Source organism: Diceros bicornis, chromosome 17 (genome assembly GCF_020826845.1).
Source record: "Diceros bicornis minor isolate mBicDic1 chromosome 17, mDicBic1.mat.cur, whole genome shotgun sequence".
Classification (NCBI taxonomy): Eukaryota; Metazoa; Chordata; class Mammalia; order Perissodactyla; family Rhinocerotidae; genus Diceros; species Diceros bicornis.
In genome coordinates this window covers 47,780,767-47,800,101 of record NC_080756.1, presented here as the reverse complement: position 1 = coordinate 47,800,101, position 19,335 = coordinate 47,780,767, and the positions used below count along the sequence as shown (strand labels likewise).

Genomic DNA, 19,335 nt, shown 5'->3' with positions numbered 1-19,335 from the left:
TAACTAGAGGACTTCCTCCTGAATACGTGGAGTCCCTATGGCATTCAAGGAGTGTAATTAGAGACCAGTCTGCTGTCCGACCAGCACTCCATCATTCAGAGGCAGGATTATGAGGACTCTTGGTGTGTCTCCTGCTTCCAGAGCCTCCTCTTACAGCCAAAAGCAGAACAGTGCACCACAATTGGGCAGGGAAGTACATCAGAAATCAGTCCATCCTTCCTGACAGTGAGCAGCAGCTGATGCATTTGGTGGGGGAGGAAGAATGGGAGTCTCCTGGGATGATCAGCTAGGATTTCAATGGGCAGGGCACTGCCCCTTCCCCTCCCCCTCCCCCTCCCCCTCCCCCTCCCCAGATGAAAGTTTGGGTAGATAACTCATGTTTTGCCTATGCCATGGTAACCAAGTCCCCTTTTTGGTGAGGAGGAATGGGCTTTGGTAAACAGATCTATTTGTGTGACTCCATTACTCATTTGAAGCAATGTCACTCCTTTTTCCACTGTGGTCTGTGTCTGAGTCAGAGAGCCTAAACAGGCTTCTTTGAATTGATGGCTCACTCCCAGCCTCTCTTGACTGACGGCCAATTTAGCAGGGCGTAGCTTACCAACAAATCTTGTTTTTTCTTTTTTTTTTTTTTTTAAAGCCAGACTGATTCATAGAAACTCCTTTAAAACACAGTGAAAAGAAACCGCCCATCACACACCCCAACACACCAGCGCAGGAAACTTATAACCTCGGGAGGCAGGTCCCTCCCCTCACTGCGTTCACATACCTCCAGAAGAGCGGACCAGGCGGCCACCAGCTCCTGCCACTCCGGGCGTCTCCGTCCCTCAGACGTCAGGTAAGGCAGCTCTCAGCACCCCGGCGAAGCTCAGCGAACTTTCTCTTTCCTTCCCACTGCGCTCCTTCTTCTGACCTCATCTAAGTTTAGCTTTTTCTTTCTTCCTTCAACATTTTTCTATGATTCCTTGAATTGAATCCTTGAAACTTTTGGCTAAAAATGGATATTGACACGACTTTTTCCATCAGGTTCAGAAAAACACATTTTGCCTGGGGGGAATGTGTCAGGGAAATCAGCAGGACTGGGCTGTAATTATGTCTTGCAGAACTGCGTTCCTGCTCTGAGGATGTGAAGGGAGCAGGAACTTTGGAACACAGTGGGATAGGATATTCTTTATGGAGGAAACACTACACACCTTTGAAATGACGTACCGCGCTTGCCGGATGTTTTCAATTTCTCCTTTTTGCCTCAAATTTCTTCAGGACTTGAATTGTTTCTTTGCTTGTTGTTTGTTTGTTGGTCTTTTCGGGATGACGGTGGGTAGATATCTGCTTTCCAGTTTATTTTTGTCATGGCTTTTGCTACTGCCCTTTGCTTGTTCATTCACTTCTGTTTAAATTTAAGTGTTTTTCCTTCCCACAGGATGGGAGGAGGGGGATGGGTCTGTTTAAAGAAAACTTTGAGAGAGAGAGAGAGAGACAGAAAGAGAGAGAGTGGACCAACTGGTGTTTCAAATAAAAAGCGGGAGGGGTTCATTTGGTGGAATCAGGGGGCTGATGCGGATCGCAGAGTTCCTTCTCCCCTTGGCCATATGGAGGAAGGGGGAAGGCAGGCGGGAAACTGAGTTTGGAGGAGAGGGTGGAGCACGCGAACTTCATCCTGTAAAAAAAAGTGTTGAATGGCTTTTTGCTTCCACTCCAGAAATAGCTGCATTTAAGTGCTGAGAGAAAATACGGTATATCAGAAATGATCAAAGAATTTTTTTAGGTGGATGTGGAATTTTTCTGCACAGTGATCGTTCCAAAAAATTTACCTTCTCACGCTTTGCAAAACGTGGTTGTACAAATGTCAACACTAGTGCTTATCATGAATCTGGAGAAAGGAAGAAGAGTGATTCTTATTTGCTGTTTTTTTTTTTTTTTGATTAGTGTTTTGGTTGAGGTGTGGCCCATTTCAACATACGGACTGGTGTGTTTTTCTCTCACATAAACAAGATGAGGAAAATGACAGGATTCAGCTTGTCTGTCGAAATTAGGCTTTTCCTTTAGAAACGCAGTACATTGGAAGAGAAGATTTAAATGTAATCAGCCTGTGTACATTGTACCGGCAAGGCTCTTAGTAAAACTGCCCTTGAGGGGATGATGAAGTAAGTGTGAGGGCAACTTTTCAAGATGCTGGGAACTCCTACGTTTGCTTAAAATGTTTATTATTTCCAGATTACATGGATGTGGATTAGGGAAGCCATTATTAAGTTGCTAGTAGTGGTATTCTATAAAGCTCGTACAGATCTTCTTTTAGTTCTGTGCAGGTTAAAACTGATGAACAATATGTATGTCAGCCAATAGAAAATACTGACAATTCTGGAGGTGTATACCCTCGTGAATTGCGTTATTTGTTCAGCATTTCACATTACACTGTAGTTTTATAAATGAGAAAATTCCTGGAATTGGAGGGCAATTTAAGAAATGCTGTTCTGATGCCTGCTTTCTCCTCTTCCTCCAAGAAGTAGTGAGAAAGTTCCTCAGCGGCGGGAGTTTTTCTGGACTACAGCTGTAAGTCTTTGGCAATACTGAAATGTGAGGTTATTTTTTTTCCTCCCTGCGGCCTTCCACCCTCAGAGGCGGATCAAATTCCACCCCAGACTCTGAAGAATAGGGCGGGGGTGGAGTGCTGTCTGGAGGGCGGCAGGACATCCGTTCTGGCATCCTGGTCAGAGGACCCCCCAGATTTTACATTGTTTGAGGGTACTAAACTGTCCTGGGAGTTGGCAGAAGGCCATCAAGGACCAACCCAGAGCAGAGCACATCCCAGAACAGACGCTGGCTACCTCCCAGGAGTGTGGGCAGACTCTGCGGAAAGACATCCCTTCTACAGACCACCGAGAAGACTTAACTGTAGCTTTCTCAACTCCTCCCGCCTCCCTCCGGAGACCAGCTTCGGCCCGCCGGGTTCTCAGGGGGATATCCAGACTCCAGGGCGGGGGGTGGGGGGCGCTAGTGAATGGGCTCCCTAGAGACCACCTGCACCCTAGGATGTGGACCATCTTGGCCTCGTCTGGTTGATTCTGGGGGTTTGGGTTCGTGCTGGACCCACTGGGATCAATGGAGAGAGAGCAGTCAGAGACCTAAAAAGACTTCTAGATGAAGCAAAACGGCTTTTCTGTAGATGCCTCAGAATCTGATGGGGAATATAGCTGAAAAATGGCCACAGAAAAGGACACAAGGCAAATTTAGTTATATTCCATGGTTGATTTTGTTCATTGAATTCTTAGTTTGGAAGGGATCTCAGAAATCAACTTGTTCATTCTCCTACGATAAGCAGAAGTCTTATTCTTATACCACCTAAGACAGATGACCATTTTATATTTCATTAAAATTTCCAGAGAAGGGGGCTTGGTACTTCAGAGTGCATCTCCATACTTATCCCCCTTTGCTGGACAGCTCTAATGTTAGAGTTTCTTAAATCCAGCAAAATTGGCTTTTCTATAACTTCTATACTTTATCCCTAGTTCTGTGGTCCTGAAGTGACCCAGAAAATGACTATTCCATTGTTGTTGCTGTTATTCTACCCAATTCTCCTTATCCTCTAAACATTTAACCCTTATTTAATATTTAATAGATAAAACTTGATGGAACTGGAAGGTATTATTATTATTATTATTTTTGCCTAAGACTCAGAAAGAGCAGGGACATTTTTGAAGCTTTGAAACTACGTACATAGTCAACTATATCCACGTGATTTGATTCTGAGGTATCTTATTTTCTAAATACATGAATATGGTTTTTTCTTTAACTTACCAAATGGATATACACAGTTGTCGAACACAAAAGCTCAGAGACATTTGGGACTCTCAGATGTCCATACTCAGAGGGGCACACCCAGTTGTCATGCATGAGGTCATGGTTAAACCAATCCAATACCAGAAACACGGGCTTCTAGGGGTTATTCTATAACTTGGTCCATAGTTCATGTGGCCCACGCCTGTACCCTGTTACCAGTGTTATGGTGGACACTACAGGAACAGGCTGCCAATCAAATATAACCTTGTCTAATTGCTGGCTGCCAATCTGGACGTCAGTCCCTTGGGAAGAGCTCATAATCCTTAACCGGTGTCGAACTGGAATTTTCTGATCATAAACCACCCTTTTCCAATATTCTCCCTATTCTGCCCAGAAGACCCTGGATTTCTATTCAGTAATCAAGGGAACCCAAATATGGCTCCAATTAGGAGTTTACTTGGATTCCCAACACCCCACCTCCAAACACCTGTGTTCCAATACCACTCTTCGTATCGCTTCAATCCCTGGTGCCCTGACTGGGTAAAATCATTTCTCTCAATTTAACTAGGAGAGCCACTGATACTGAAGCATACAGATAAAGGTACAAACCCTTGTGGGGAATTACTGTTTCTCTCTCTTCCTTTTTAACAAAATATTTGGGTCAACATGTTTTTCCCTGTTGTGGAAATGGCATTTCCCTGGAACTAAAACGGATTCCTCTGCTATTGGTGCCATTGGCCTTATGTGGCACATAAGGCCATTTCCTGAGCCTGTTTCAGGAAATGTCTCTTCAAATGGGGTAATTAAAATTGAGAACCCTTTAGGCATAGGTTAACACTGGCGACAATATCCTGGCAGAGATGCAAAACGGCTGAAGAGGAGACCAAGGGTTGTGGTCTTGTCCCGACTCTGCTGGGTACCTGTGGGCAAGCCACTTGTCTTCTCCGCTGAGGGAACTGAACTGGGCAGTCTCCAATGCCCCTTGCAGCTCTGAAATTCTGTTGTTCTGAGGTCCTACCATTCCTATTTTGACAAATCCCTTGGGCTCATGCTAGCAGCTAATTTAATCCCTAAAAATTAGTAGCCAAGTGAAACTAGACAACACGTTGCATTAGAAGAAATTTTACTGAGGATTGAAGACCCAGTGCTTCATCTAATCAGATTCCTTAGGCATGATGCTCACAGGCCTTATCATCTGATAGCGGTGAGCATTCACCCAGGTCTTAGAAGAAAAGAAAGAGGTTTGATTAATTAAACATAAAGGATGCCAGCTCAGATGGGGAGGGGCAGGCTATCTAAGCCTGTTAAGACACTGACAACAGCAAAGGATTCACCGGGAAACGAACCAGACTCAGAGAAACTGAGCAGGTCCTGGGAAAGGAACTCCACCCTCTTCTCAAGAAGGGAGACTCTGCAGCATGAGGGTGTGGCTGTAAAGGTGTGGATGAGAGCAAATGGGGAACAAATGGAGAGGGGCAAAGGGAAGGTGCAAGGAGGAGGGAGGAGGGGAGAGAGCAAGGGGGACTATGTGTGTATCCTTAGGCCTGTGTGTTGGGGGAGAGAAGAGCGGCAAATGGAAATGTCTAGAAGAGGGAGAAAGAGCTAAGTGGAAAGAGAAAGACAGGGAGAAGGTGAAAGAGCATGGAAGACTTGTGAGGATGTTCCCACTCCTAATGCCCTCCCCTCTTGTTTGGGGACCACTCACCCTCCATGTTTCAGGACAGTCCTTAGGGTCAAATATTCTGTTCTTTGTCCCTCGTGAAGAATCTTTTGTTGCTCAGGCAACAGATGTTGGTCGATACATCATTGGTATCATGAGTTTCCCTCGAATATTTGTGCCAACAGGGCAGTGATCTCCCCAACGTTTCTTCTCTTTTCAGAAGGGTCAGATCAGAGCTGAGAGCAAAATGAGGTCCTTAATACTTGGACTTCTTCTTTCAAATAATCAAAGACCCCTCCCTCAGGGGCTGGAGACAGGGAATTGGAGAGAGGCTTTCCATCCTGAAAGAATGAGTTGGGCAAGCTGGGGTGTTATTTCAGAGAAAGGGTTGTGAAGCTGAGACCTCGAGCTTCCCTTTTTCGGGAAGTGCTTCGGTGGGGAGGGGACTCTGGTGCGGTGGGTGGGGGCCAGGATGGAACGTTTGAAGCTTGTCTCAGGGCTGCAGTGCGGGGAGCTGGTTTGGGCCTTTGGTAGCCCGCCAGGGCTGGCTCTGCTGGTGGACTGTCTTAGCAACATGACAGGAAGAAGCAGTGGTCCCTGGAAAGACCCTTTGTTTTTTGCCAGTAGAACTGTTTTGAGGGGCTGTGCTGACCCTCTGATTAATAGGAGGTGGTGGGGGAAATAGAGTGAAGTGTAGTTCTGGTAGAAGTTCTAGAACTTCTGCTGAGCCCAGAGACAAACGTGGGAGAGAAGATCATGCTGGAGTGGAAGAGGCCTGGCCTGGAAGACGCGAGACGTGGGCTTCAGTTCTGATTCTGCTTTTCCTCTGTGGATGTGCATTTCTTCCTTTGTGGAGGCATTGGACTGAATAACCTCAACGTCTCTAATCCTCTGGATAACCAATTGCCTTCAGAAAGAGAAACAAAGCCCACAGCCCACCCAATGCACTCGCACTGGGGGTGCCTCTGGCTGTGGCTCATCCCTCCCAGCTGGCTGCCATCTCCCAAGGCTGCAGCTTTGCTGGTTGAACTGTGTTGCCTCCGTCTACTGTTGAACCGCCCCAACGCCTCTGGGGCCTGGCCACACCTTGGATTTTCTTCCCAAACCCGAGTTATTATCTCGGCAACCTCTCCCTTGAAGACATTCTGGTCCCCAGAACACTCCTCTTTTGTCAGAAGCAGAAGCTTCCCTCCTCGCCCAAGGGACATGGCCTGATGGCCTGACCAGCTGTGGTCTCGGGGCGTGGGCTGGGCCAGGCTTTGCAGCCCAGGTCTGGCCTGAGCCTTTGCAGATGTTGCCCAGATCCACCCCCTCCCCGGACACAGAGGAGGACAAGAGGAAATACGAATGAGAGGTTATTCCCCTTGGGGGCATTTGCAAAAACAAGACTCATGCTACTTGTCTGCCTTTAACATATGTGTTGGTCCTCAGATTCTGCCAGAGAAGATTAAAGCCCATTTCTCTGGCGCAAGCCTTTCATTTTACATTAGGAACAAAAAGAACAACCAATAACCTTACAGCCTTTGCTCTGTGTCAGGCACGAGCCCTTCGATCTTCACGCTAATCTACGAGGTCTGCAGATCACAGTTAAGAAGTGGGGGAGTCAACAAATCACCACGATGTGTACTTTAACTATCTTACAATTTTATATGTCAATTATTCCTCAATAAAACTGAAATTAAAAAAAAAGAAGGGGGGCTGGCCCGGTGGCATAGTGGTTAAGTTCACATTCTCAGCTTCAGCATCCCGGGTTTCAGAGGTTCGGATCCCGGGCACAGGCCTACACACTGCTCATCAAGCCATGCTATGGTGGCATCTCACATACAAAATAGAAGAAGATAGGCACAGATGTTAGCTCAGGGACAATCTTCCTCGAGCAAAAAGAGGAAGACTGGCAACAGGTGTTAGCTCAGGGCCAATCTTCCTCACCAAAAAAAAAAAAAAAAGTGGCAGAGTCAAGATTTGAACCTGGAACCTGTGCTCTTTACCACTATGTACTCTGTCTCTCTAGGAGTCACTGGCCAGAAAGGTTATATGATTTTTCCAAAGTCAGCAGTTAGAGGCAGAATTTTTATGAGAATCTGGCTTTCTACTAGATGCTCTTTTTCTTTCTTTTTTCCTTTTTTTTAAAATAACATGCTTGTTCCTCCACCTCCACCCCCTGGTTCCTCATCCTGAACTCTGTGAGAGTCTGTGCTAGTCTACACCAGTGCCAGATGAACACTACTGTTTCTGTAATAACCCTCATTTCTGATAGCCCACACTGGGGAAATGCAGTCCCCTTTCCCCCAGGACCATGAAAAAATAGCTGTTTTCCCTGGAGCGTGTAGTTACTTTTGCTGCTTGATTATTGCTGTTTCTCGCGGTCATAAAAACTGCCCTGCACTTAAAAACATCAGGCTCTAGGACGACGTGTACACAGTGAGGTGCAACCTGAAGTTCCCTCCTTTCACACCAAACATCAGATATCCAGAGGCAGGAGGAAATGGCCCTTTAGGATCCTTTTCCTCCACGTTTCCCATGGAGAAATTAATGTCCCTTCTCCCACCCCTGCATAAAAAGAATATTTAGAATGGAAAAGCACGCTTGACATAAAACAACAATAACGATGGCCAGAAAAGCTCATCCAAGGCCTCATCCACTCAGTCTGCCTTTGATTCTAGCCTTTTCCTCCTCCGAATACATCCTCTATGGCTGCTCCCCAAAAACAGTATTTCCTTTTCTGCTTTTGTGTTCAATGGACATCCACTTTGCCGACCCAAATGATCCACAGTGGGAGACAAACACATCAGAAACAAACCACTAAGAGCAAAATAAGCCCGACAGGTAGAGGAGGCAGAGGCGTTCGTGCTACCACCCTGCACAGGGTCCTCAGGGAGAAGTAGTCACCGCAGTGTCGGGTGGTGCCCTGAGGAAGATGGCGCCGAGACGTGGGCTGACTCAGGGAGATCATATGACCAGGAGTGGCCTTGCCTTTCATCTTTTCTCGTGCCTCAGAGGAAGCACCCTGTCTTTGGTCAGATGGCTTGAGAAAGCTTTCTTCAGAGTTTGCAGTTATCCAGAAAGAGATGGGGATTTCCCTACCAGAAAACCATCAATCAATGAAAAGACAGAGTGGCGTCTAGCAGTTGAGTCATCTCAGGACTGTGCTATGAGTTGATTGGGATTTTGGGATCTAAGGGGATGTCCTCTGGCTACTTCTCTGATAACCTGAATGTTCTGCTACAAAGTTTACCCTTCTAGAAAAAATCTGAAGAGGAAGCTTTAGACTAAGGGCAGAACTAAGATCAGGAATGGTTATTGCCAAGAGCAGACTGATGCATTGTTAGAAGGACTTTTCTAATGGGAGGGTCTTGGTAGGTAGTGAGCTCACCAGGACTGGAGGAGTTTAAGCATGGTTATATAGTTCCTTGGTGCAGATTTGTAGATGAGTTTCATGTATTGGAGAAGAATTTTAAAGCCCCCTTTCTGTCCAGAGATTCTATAACTTCAAGAGATAGATAGAAAAGTTAAGTCTGTGGACAAATTAGTGTTTAGAAATTAAAGATTTTTTTTTTGTATTAACTTATTTTCTCTTGAATAAAAGGCAACAAACACATGTATACCCTTGTATGTTCAAATGTCAAAGGTACTCAGGAAATATTCATGTTTACATAGGTATTTATATGAAAATATATAACAGTTTGCATATAAGAAGATGCTCAATACATATTTATAGTAATTCTAAATTATTTCTAAAAATAATAAAGGACTAAAGTTCACATATATAAGAAAAAGGGAAACATTTTCCCTCTAGAATTCTGTTGTTTATTATGAAGGCTTCAGTTGGTTTGACATTGATTATTTTTCCACGGAGAAGAAAATATTGCCTTCCTTAATCCATTTATTTACTCACTGAACAGATACTTGTTTGGTACCTGTCATAGACAAGACTCTCCCTTCAGGAACTTAGAATCTTAGGTGTCAGGGACCCAAACATTTCCATTTCCATAAATAACTCTGTTACCAGGCAGTCTGCCACTGGTGGTTTTCATAAAGGGCTATGTAAGGATGAAAATGACTACTTCTGACTTATCTATCTGGGAAGACTTCCTAAAGGAGGCAGGATTTGAGCTTCCATGAAAAGAATTTGATAGGTAGTTACCGGAGGAAGGACATAAAGGCAGGGCTTCTTTTTTATTAAACCAAATTCTTAAGATTCCCAGGGCCACCGGGAGGTGTTTGGAGCCTCTTTCCTGGTGCTTTGTGTTGGGGTGGTGGGGTGTTTGGAGAATTTTGAGCAGAGGAGTGGCGTGGTCAGACAACCCAGGGCCATGGAGGAGATATCAGAGGGGGAGGAGTTCAGAAAGAAGATTGTGGGAGAGGCTGATGTCATGGTCCAGGGTAGGACCTGAAGGACAATGACAATGGGAGTGGAAAGTAAGGAATAGATGAGCCATAAATAATGGAGGAAGAACTCTTCATCTGACTGTCGTGTTTGGGCAGTAAAACTGGGATGAGCAGAAGAAGAGAGAGGGAACTTGGCAGCTGGCCATTATTGCTCCCTTCTCCCCAGAAAAGGTTGGGCTACCTTAGGCTCTCAGGGAAGTGACTAAACTGTCTTCTAGGTGGCCAGCCAGATGCTCATGCTGCTCAGAAAGCTCTCTTGCACCATCTGGTAGAGGATGCCTCCGCTTTGCCTTTGTCTGGGAGGATCTCACCCACTCTCAAATGAATCATGGACATTTGAGCTCTGCGGGACTCACCCACTGTTCACACAGCCCCCTTTGCCCCCGTTTCTGATTGTTATACCCCCAGGCTCAGGCTAGTTCTTCAGTGACTCAAGCCTAGGATTTCTACCACTTCCTTTGCCAGAGAAGTAGGTTTTTGGTTGCCCTATTTTATTGTATTGCTCCCAATTATTGTGCCTTAGACCACCCTTAAGGAACCCCATCCCCCAGACTCTGGTGGCAGTTCAATAAACACACAGACTCCACGGCAGGAAAAAGTTATCTGACCCCTAGCTTAGCAGTCATGGAGCCAAATTACCATCTAAACTCCCCTACTGTGCCTTTAGATGTCAATTATTCTCAGTTTCTGCAGTATTAGTTACCCATCAGAAAAGCAAAGGGGTCTGATTAATTTCTTGTGGTTGAGTACCCTAAAAGTGTTAGGGTACCTGAGCTAAGGGCAAAGAGGCAATGCAAGGCAGCCTCAGAGCTCCATTCCTTTGATTCTTCCATTTTTGGGGGGCAGGGAGGTATAAAAGGGAGGAAAGAAAGCAGGGAAGATTTGAGCGGATGGAGACAACTAGAGAGGGCAGTTGTCCCCCTCCATTTCCTCCCTCCCACATGAGTTAGTCATTTACACCTCCAGTCACCAGCAATTGTAATTCTCAGGGTCATTTGCCCCGAGTGTAATAAATCTTCTATTGGCAAAGATCGTAATCCAAGTCTAGAATGGTCAGTGGTTGTGAGGCTTGCATCAGAGACAGGAGCATAAAGCGGCTGCTGCTCTACTGTGATCTGGGCAACGCGGGAAGAACAGGGGAAGCGCGGTCAAAACAAAGATGGCGGCGGTGGGACGGGAACGGGCAGGCCTTGTGTTAGGGCAGAGGAAGAACAGAAGAGGAACGACAGAGAACTTATGTATGGCTCTAAGTCTCTAACCTCCATTCCTCTCAACAGTGCCTTCTCTAGAGTCAACATTCATGCCTCCTGCACTTTTCTCAGTTTCCCACCCAGCCCCATGGAGCCCTGACCACGCCTGTCCCAGGCATGTTGGGAAGATGAGGGTAAAGGAGGAGATCTTACTCTGCTTACAGCGGTGGGTGGAGAAATGTGTCCCTGGCACCCTACGTAGAACACTCAGAGGACATCCTGTCCTTAAAGAACACTGTGAATTGACCACCTCTGATGCCCTGGGTCTGAGAGTCTACACACCACATAGTGTGGCTGTTATGGGGGTTCCCAAGAAACAACTGGCAAACTTTGGGACTGCCCAGTGCACCAAATGCTCTGTGAGAGGCGGGCGTTTCACCCAAGTACTCAGCATTGCAGTGCTGTTATTCTGGTTTGAGCTGCCCAGCTATGACTAGGGGTATACTTCCCACTGGAGAGTGCCATCCGTAGCATTTTAGAAAGGTGTGAGAGAGAAATCAATTATTGTTTTAATGAAACATACTGCCAGGAAAGAGAGTTGTAGGAGCCAATACTTCCAATAATATAAATGCTCAGAAATGGTCTCTTTTCACTGCTTTTGTATGAAGCAAAATACACACCAGCACAGGGAATGAGTCTCCCCACAAGCCACACTGCAAATAATGGGTGGGTGGAAGTCTCAAGAGCATGGGATCTTCTGTTATTTATACCCATTCTGCTCTGCTATGTGGTAAATCCCCCATTCATCCATTAGGTACCACTCATGGTTGTTCATGAAGATTTCAAGGATTGCTTTCCCCTCAACCCCCCGCCGAGGGTTTTTCTGCTGAGGGGTCTCTAGTATAGGGATTGGGTAACTAGGGATGATCCAGGCCAGAAATTTAGAAGATAGTTCATTCTGTTTCCAAATGTGTTGGGAAGGGCCATTGGAAATGATGGAAGCCCCTCTGAGCTGACAATGGATGATACTAATAAAACCTGATAAATTTGGGCCAGTGAAAAGATGGACAAGTTATATGTATTATGTGGTTGCTCCAGCTAAACAGCCCCCACCTCTGGCTGGATACAACAGCCAAAAATGGAGAGAATTGTGTGTTCTGTACCCTAAGAACACCTGCTAATCCAAGACATTTTGCTCCTTTCCTTAGTGAATAGATGTGGCACAATGATGAAAATCTAAGATGAAAGAGAGTCGCTTCTTTGCTTGATTCCCCCACCCACTCCTCCTGCGTGCCATGGACAGGGGAATAATGATCAGGTGGGGCTGTGGATAAGATCAGAAGTGAGATCCAGAGGCCAGGATCTCGCACACTCCTGGGTTTGCGGTGGACGGGCCGAGATGGAGGTGCCGTGGGAAGAGGGTATTTGAAATGCAATAAATTCAAGTCCTCAAAAAGGAGAGTCTGAGCAGGGGCAAAAGGAATCAGACGCGACTTTGGAAGGTTGCACAGCAATCCAAGGAGACAGAAAATGCTGCTGAATTCCCAGCAGCACGTCAGGGAGGCAAAGCACAACATTTTCCTCAACCTCATTTAAGAGGCCTCACTTGGTGTGTTCTGTTCTGTTCTTGGCTGCCCACTATTAAGAGGAAGGTGTTTGTAAATTAGAAGCAAAAGGAATAAAAAAGCCATTCATAGAGCATAAGGAGGGTTTAAATATAAGATTCGTTATATAATATTTTAATTCCCTGCATTCAGCCTATTCCTTTCCCTGTGAGGGGTGAGATCAGGATCAAGTGATGGTGGGAATCTTGGGGGTGTTGGGAGGATAGTCAGGACAGGGCTGAGAAGAGTGAGCTTTTTCCTCCTCATTCTCCAGGGTGTGTTCTTAGTGGTCTCCCCACTCAAGGGGTAAAGATTAGGTATAACGACAATTTCTAAGAGGATCAAAAGGATTTTGTATGCACCGGCTTGTGAAGTAGATAGTAGATATCCTGTTACTTGCACTTAACCTGAGGCCGCTGGTGACTGACTGACTGGGTTGGGTTGACAACAGCTACTCAGCTTCATATACTAATAATAGTAATCCTAATAGCCTCAACCAAAGCAACTCCATTAGTATTGCCATGTGCCAGACACTGTGCTAAGAGTTTTACATATATGATCCAATTTACCCCTCATATTTCCCTGTACAACTGGCATTGCAACCCCCACTTTATATAGAAGGAAACTGAGACCCAAAGTTCACATCACTTGGTATGATTCTAACTCAGCCTCTATTTAATTCAAAAACCTCTTTTCACTGTGCATTAAAGTCAAGCAGAAAATCGTGGAGGTGTGCAAGAACTGGGAAAAGCAGAAATGAATTTGAATGTGTGGGGAGATTATTAATAGCAGGCATGAAAGCTTCCAGTTCTCCCCTGAGGTGGCAGAATAAACTTCATCATTTTTGTTATTTACAGATAAATTGGACAAATGCCTACAAAATAGCCCGGGTTGGAGGGAAGTGTTTGGATTGGGAAGGAGGGCAGAGGTGGTTGGAGTGGGTCGGGGTGGACCGTGGAAGCCAGTGTCTGCCTCTCGTTCCTGGCCTGTAAACAGCAAGGCACCCTCGTGTACATTAGATCAGTCTAGATTTTGAGTGCCTGATGAGGAGAATGAGAGAAGATAAAAGGCACTGAAGTGTTGGTCTGATAGTGTCAGTGCTCTCCAGTAAATACCTTGTATTTACAGTAGGAGAATGTTCAAGCACACTCAAAGCTTCAATTAAATTAAGCGCAGAGAGAGAGAGAGGTGGGACAACGGCAGGATGTGCACAGCCATCCCCTTCCTAGGTGGGGACATCCACACATCCACCCTGCCTAGGCTGTGAGTAACCTGGAGCCCTTTCCTTCTGAAGTCCTGTGAGCCTGCCCTGCATCGTAACTGTCTTGGGCATGACAAAGCACTCCTTCTGCAGGTGACATAAATCAGAGTCGCCTCCCCCATGTGTATCCTTCACACTTCCTTCGTTTTCGAGGTTTTATCATCAATGGGCTCCCCTCTGCTCTGCTGAGATCATGGCTGACCGCTTTTGTTTATCCACGCACATTCTTAATCTATATTAGTTCTCAGTTCTCCCACCTCCCAAATGACTTATGCATTTGCCTGTCTTCTGTATGGAGTCCCGAGGGATTGGAATTTGTGTAAATGTCATGCACAAGCAGAAGGCATGTTTGGTGGTATCTCAAGCTGCATACTTCTAAAGCCCCCAGAACTGTCATATTGAGCCGTAGGAAATACAACGCTGTGCACCCAGATCCGTAGCAGAGTCCCCGCTGTGAGGCACACACAGGCCAAAGGCTCAGGTGCAGTAATACAAATCTGAAATGTTCAATCAGTAGGTCATCAGACCACTAAACTGTAATTAGGTTGTTATAATTATTGAATACCAAACAGCATTATAATCACAGGAGTTGTGGCTCTCACATTTTATATCTCACCTGGGATCAAGTTAGTAGCCTATTCAATCTATGGACGTTGAGTAATAGCTGCTATTCTGTGGAAGGCATCCACTTCTATTAAAATTACTGGGTGAGCAGTTTGATAGAGGCATGGATGCTTCCCTAGTGGAAAATGGACATTATGTGACATTGTTGCACAGATATCTGGAAATTATAGCCGTGAAAAGGCCTTTTAAAAATCAAAACACCTCTAAAACACAAACAAAATAAAATATTAACAGTTATCATAAAATGTTCTTTTTTTGAAACAGGCTATATTTGAGAGATGAGTATATAAATACTCGAGAAGCAGAATTGTGTTTATATTTAGGTATATGTAAATAGACAAATAGGCACTTAGGGAACTAGGCTAACTAGGTGTTTTCAGGAATTTTTGCTGAAATTGTGATGGTTTTTATTGCAACTGATGTGAGCAGATAGTCCACACATGTGGGAAAGCTGAATTGAACCTGACAGTAACTTTCTTTCCCTTTTATTTTCTTCTTTCTTTTCAGAACTCTCGTTTTTGAGTCATCAAAAAGCCAAGATGTTGGTATTACTGGCTGGTATCTTTGTGGTCCACATTGCCACTGTCGTTATGTTATTTGTTTCCACGATTGCCAATGTGAGTAATGTTCTTTTGTTCATTCCTTCACCCAGAAGTTGTTTGAATATTTACATAAAGTGCTACAGAAGAGATTTAAGACACCACCCCTGCCCTTCATGTAGTTACAGCTTATCTGTGGAAAAAAATAAACACACACTCACACTTCAAACAATTAAATAACAGGACGATACAAGCCAGTATCTACAGGAGTAATCTTGCCAAAGCTGTAGGCATCTAGAGGCTGGAGAATATCATGAGACATCTTCAGTATCTAGAACCTTCTCAGAAGAGATGGAGTTTGAGGTGGAACTTGGACGACGGGTAGATGGGTGGGGTTTCTCTTGCTGAAAGATGAACGGTGGAAGGAGCATAGGGATGCATTTCAGGCAGGAGTGCTAGCCAAGGTGCCCAAGTGGGAGGGACAGGCTTCGTTCAGGGCATAACGAGGACACCTGTGTGGCAGGAGCAGAGCATCCCTTCCTTCTGGGAACCTTGATTAGAAGGATGGAGGGGAGTGAGAGGATGAGAGGTTTGAGTGGCCAGACTGACGAGTTCAAGTTCTGAGCAGAGACTAGCATGTGAAAGTGGAATTTTGCAAGATTAACTTGGTTCCGCTGAATTAACTCACTCAAACAAAGCAACATATAAATATCACCAAGGTAGCAATAGACTCTTCTCTCTGAATCTTGGGCTACTCTGACCTCTAGTGGCAGTTTGTAGCATTCACTTTGCTTTTATTGTGCTTTTCTCAGGAAAAAAGAAAGCTCCCTGGACGTAAAAACCAAGGCCACCCATCGCTAGACAGGCAAAAGATGGTTCCAGAATCTGTTTAGGTCCCTGTTACGGTTAAAAGATAAATGGGTTTAAAAGTCCAGCTAGAAGAGTTTTGCCAACACTGGTGGGTGTGATTGGAAGCAAGGCTAATTTAAGCATAACCGTGATAAGACAGAACCCTCACCCATGCAGCCTCCTCTGGACTAACTTAGCTATTCTGTATGCCAGCCCCTGAGTCTCTCAGGATAACAGGTCTGGTAAACGACTTCAAACTGTATTAGCAGATGCCAAAGTGCTGTATCTCTGAATTATCAGCCTCTAACATGGGGATTGGTGCACAGTTGTTTATTGAATCAAGAGCAGGCGATTGCACGTCCGTGGCCCTGCCTTTTCAGTAACGCACATTTTAACGGACACCCTGTGTGGACAGAGCTGGTGTTTGTTTTCCATCCCAGAAAGATAATTGCTTTTCTTGGGTCAGGTAGGAAGGGGCGCTGGCTCTGCGGCGAGCCTCAGGGAATACATTTTGGTCTCTCTTCTGCTTTCAGCTGCCCCCACAGTAAAGCTCTTGCTGTACTATTCTACTAGGAAAATACTTTGCTTGTTGTGACAGTCAAAGTTTGATCCTTCTGTTTAAATGAAAGTGGCTTATTGACCACCCAGACTCATCGCTATTTTCTTAGTTGTCCTTATGTTTCTTAGTTATCTCTGGTTGCACATTTTTCCTTGGCTTTTTTCCCCTTCTTAGCCAGGTCCTTAAATGAAACAGTCTTGATGGAGTGTATGAATTGTGCATACTTAAAACCAACATCCTTAGCCAAGTTTTCCGTTTCTTAGAACTTCAGAATTTTAAACCACTATGGTTGAATTACTCCTTTTTTTTTTTCAAAGTGATGAGGAATGTGAAGCCCAGAAAGGCTTGGTGATTTTTCCTTGGCCATACATTCTTCTCTCTCTTTTCTCTTGGGAACTTTGTGACTTCAGCTATAGTCAGACCTTATTTCCACCAAGAGATGGGCTGCTTAGCCATATTTATGGCTAAGTATGTTGTCTTGCTTAAGATTTGGTCCTGACACAAGCTGATTTCTTTTTCGTTTCAAGCAGAGGGTCAGTTTTTAAACAACTTTCTGTTTCCTTTGGTTTCAGGTCTGGATGGTTACAAGTGATGGATCATCATCATTAGGTCTTTGGAAAAACTGTACCAACGGTAACTGCGATGATCTGCTATATGCTGGGGAAGGTATATATAAAGACACTATATTCAATGCTGACAATTCGTGTGATCAGGGAAACATCTGGCCTAATGCCCTCGCGCTCCTCCCCCTGTGCCCACAGATGCCCTCAAGTCAGTCCAGGCCTTCATGATCCTCTCCATCATCTTCTCTGTCCTCGCTCTCGTGGTCTTCATATTCCAGCTCTTCACCATGGAGAAAGGAAACCGCTTCTTCCTCTCCGGGGCCACCATGCTGGTGTGCTGTGAGTATCTCAGGGGCAGGCTCCAGCTTACACAGGAAAAGCTTTTTTTTTTTTTTTGTGATGAAGATCAGTCCTGAGCTAACATTCATGCTAACCCTCCTCTTTTTGCTGAGGAAGACCGGCTCTGAGCTAACATCTATTGCCAATCCTCCTCCTTTTTTTTTCCCCCCCAAAGCCCCAGTAGATAGCTGTATGTCATAGTTGCACATCCTTCTAGTTGCTGTATGTGGGACGTGGCCAGACAAGCGGTGCGTCAGTGCACCCCCGGGATCTGAACCAGGGCCGTCGGTAGTGGAGCTCGCGCACTTAAGTGCCACGCCGCAGGGCCGGCCCAGGAAAAGCTTTTATGTAGATCTTACCACGGGTGCTCCTGCAACTTGGACAGATGAGCGCATGGCTCAGTGAAATTTTCTCCTCCTGTGATTTGTTCTCTTTTTGAGAACCCCTGATAGCTGCTTGGAATAAGAAGCCTTATCTGCCTCATTGTTTAAATCTAGTGCTTTTGGGTAGCTACCAAGTGGCTGGGGCATGCCCATCAGTAGCATGTGTATACAAGACACTTGAAGAGGGCAGGAAGGTGGGAGTCCTTGGAATGATGACACTACTGCCACAACGCATGAAATTACTGCCATTATCATTCTCCTGTCATTCTTCCCAAATACACACAGTTTGGTGGAAGGTCATGTTCTTTTGCATCCCTGGGCAGCCTGCCTACATATGCTGGGGTCCAGACGGGAAAGCTGGGTGGCCGACACGAGGTTCTGTGTTTTACTTCACACTTGCAGCCACACAAACAAGTGCAGATGTGAGAGCCCAAACACCTAATTTATCGACACAACCATCAAGCTTGGTTCAGGGCAAGTCCTCAGAACTACTATTTGGGGTCAAACAGCCAGATTCCATTTTCCCACTGCTGATGAGGGAAATAGGATCGTTTAAAAATTCGAAAATGTTTTCCTTGGTTTTAATGTTAAAACAAAACAAAGCAAAACAAAGCATTTTTTTTCTCCTGCAGGGCTGTGCGTTTTGATCGGGGTATCCATCTACACTAACCGTTATGCGAACCCGAGTGGTTACCACCACGGCTATTCCTTCATCCTGGCCTGGATCTGCTTTTGCTTTAGCTTCATCATTGGCGTTCTCTATCTGGTCCTGAGAAAGAAATAAGGCTGAACCAGTGTATGGGGATCTGGGGGGTGGGGAGAAGGAAGCTGTTGAATCTGGGAGGGACGTGGAAGTTGCTATGCAGGAAAAACCAGGAGAGGGAAGGGGGGCGGGGGAGGGGGACGTAAGGGTGGGAGAGGCTGAAACCCACACCGTTCCTGCGGAGGTTCTCTACTGTCAAGCCTCTGTTCTTGGGAGAAAGTAGTTGGCTAGTACTTCGATTCTCCCGTGATGCAGGCCAGAGAGCCTCTCTCCAGCCACCAGACTTGGCCTCCAGCAGAGTTCTCAGTAACACACACTACCTGGGGCTCCATCAGCTGCCACACCACTGGCTCCGCTTCTGAGGGTGAATTCTGGGTCTCGCACTGCGATCCTCAGACCTACTGCACCAGGTTTAAATAGCGGTACAAGTTCCAGCAAGAGCTGATATTGTTTTTGTGCTGAATATGCTGAGCCTGGAAGCCATCCCACCCTCTGACCCAAAGCAAAACATCACATTCCAGTCTGAAGGGTTGACAGGACAGCTTTGGCCAGGAAGCCATTATCCCTCTTTAGAACAGATATTTAGCTCTGTGGAATTCAGTGGTATTTGTGACAAAATGGGAGGAGGATATCTAGTCATAAGATCAAGTTGGTTGGTTAGCTAAACCAAGAAAGAGAACTTTTCACAATGGAAGGCCTAGGGGATGGTCAGAACCCAGACCAGACCTCACATAGCTGTCCCTCATGAGACCTCTTGCTATGGACTTCGCTAGACCTCTCGCTTAAAGCCAAGGCAGCTCTTCTGGAGTTTCTGTAAAGCCACTAATGACCAATT

General features: G+C 45.6%; 1 protein-coding gene across 1 annotated transcript; it reads left to right on the top strand.

The window, feature by feature from the left end:
- Nucleotides 1-632: 632 nt before the first annotated feature.
- Nucleotides 633-18,613, top strand: EMP1 (epithelial membrane protein 1). Its single transcript, XM_058558724.1, has 5 exons — nt 633-838; nt 15,013-15,122; nt 17,025-17,118; nt 17,214-17,354; nt 18,370-18,613. The coding sequence occupies exons 2-5, from the start codon at nt 15,045-15,047 to the stop codon at nt 18,519-18,521; spliced, it is 465 nt and encodes a 154-aa protein (XP_058414707.1). The 5' UTR covers nt 633-838; nt 15,013-15,044; the 3' UTR covers nt 18,522-18,613.
- Nucleotides 18,614-19,335: the final 722 nt, after the last annotated feature.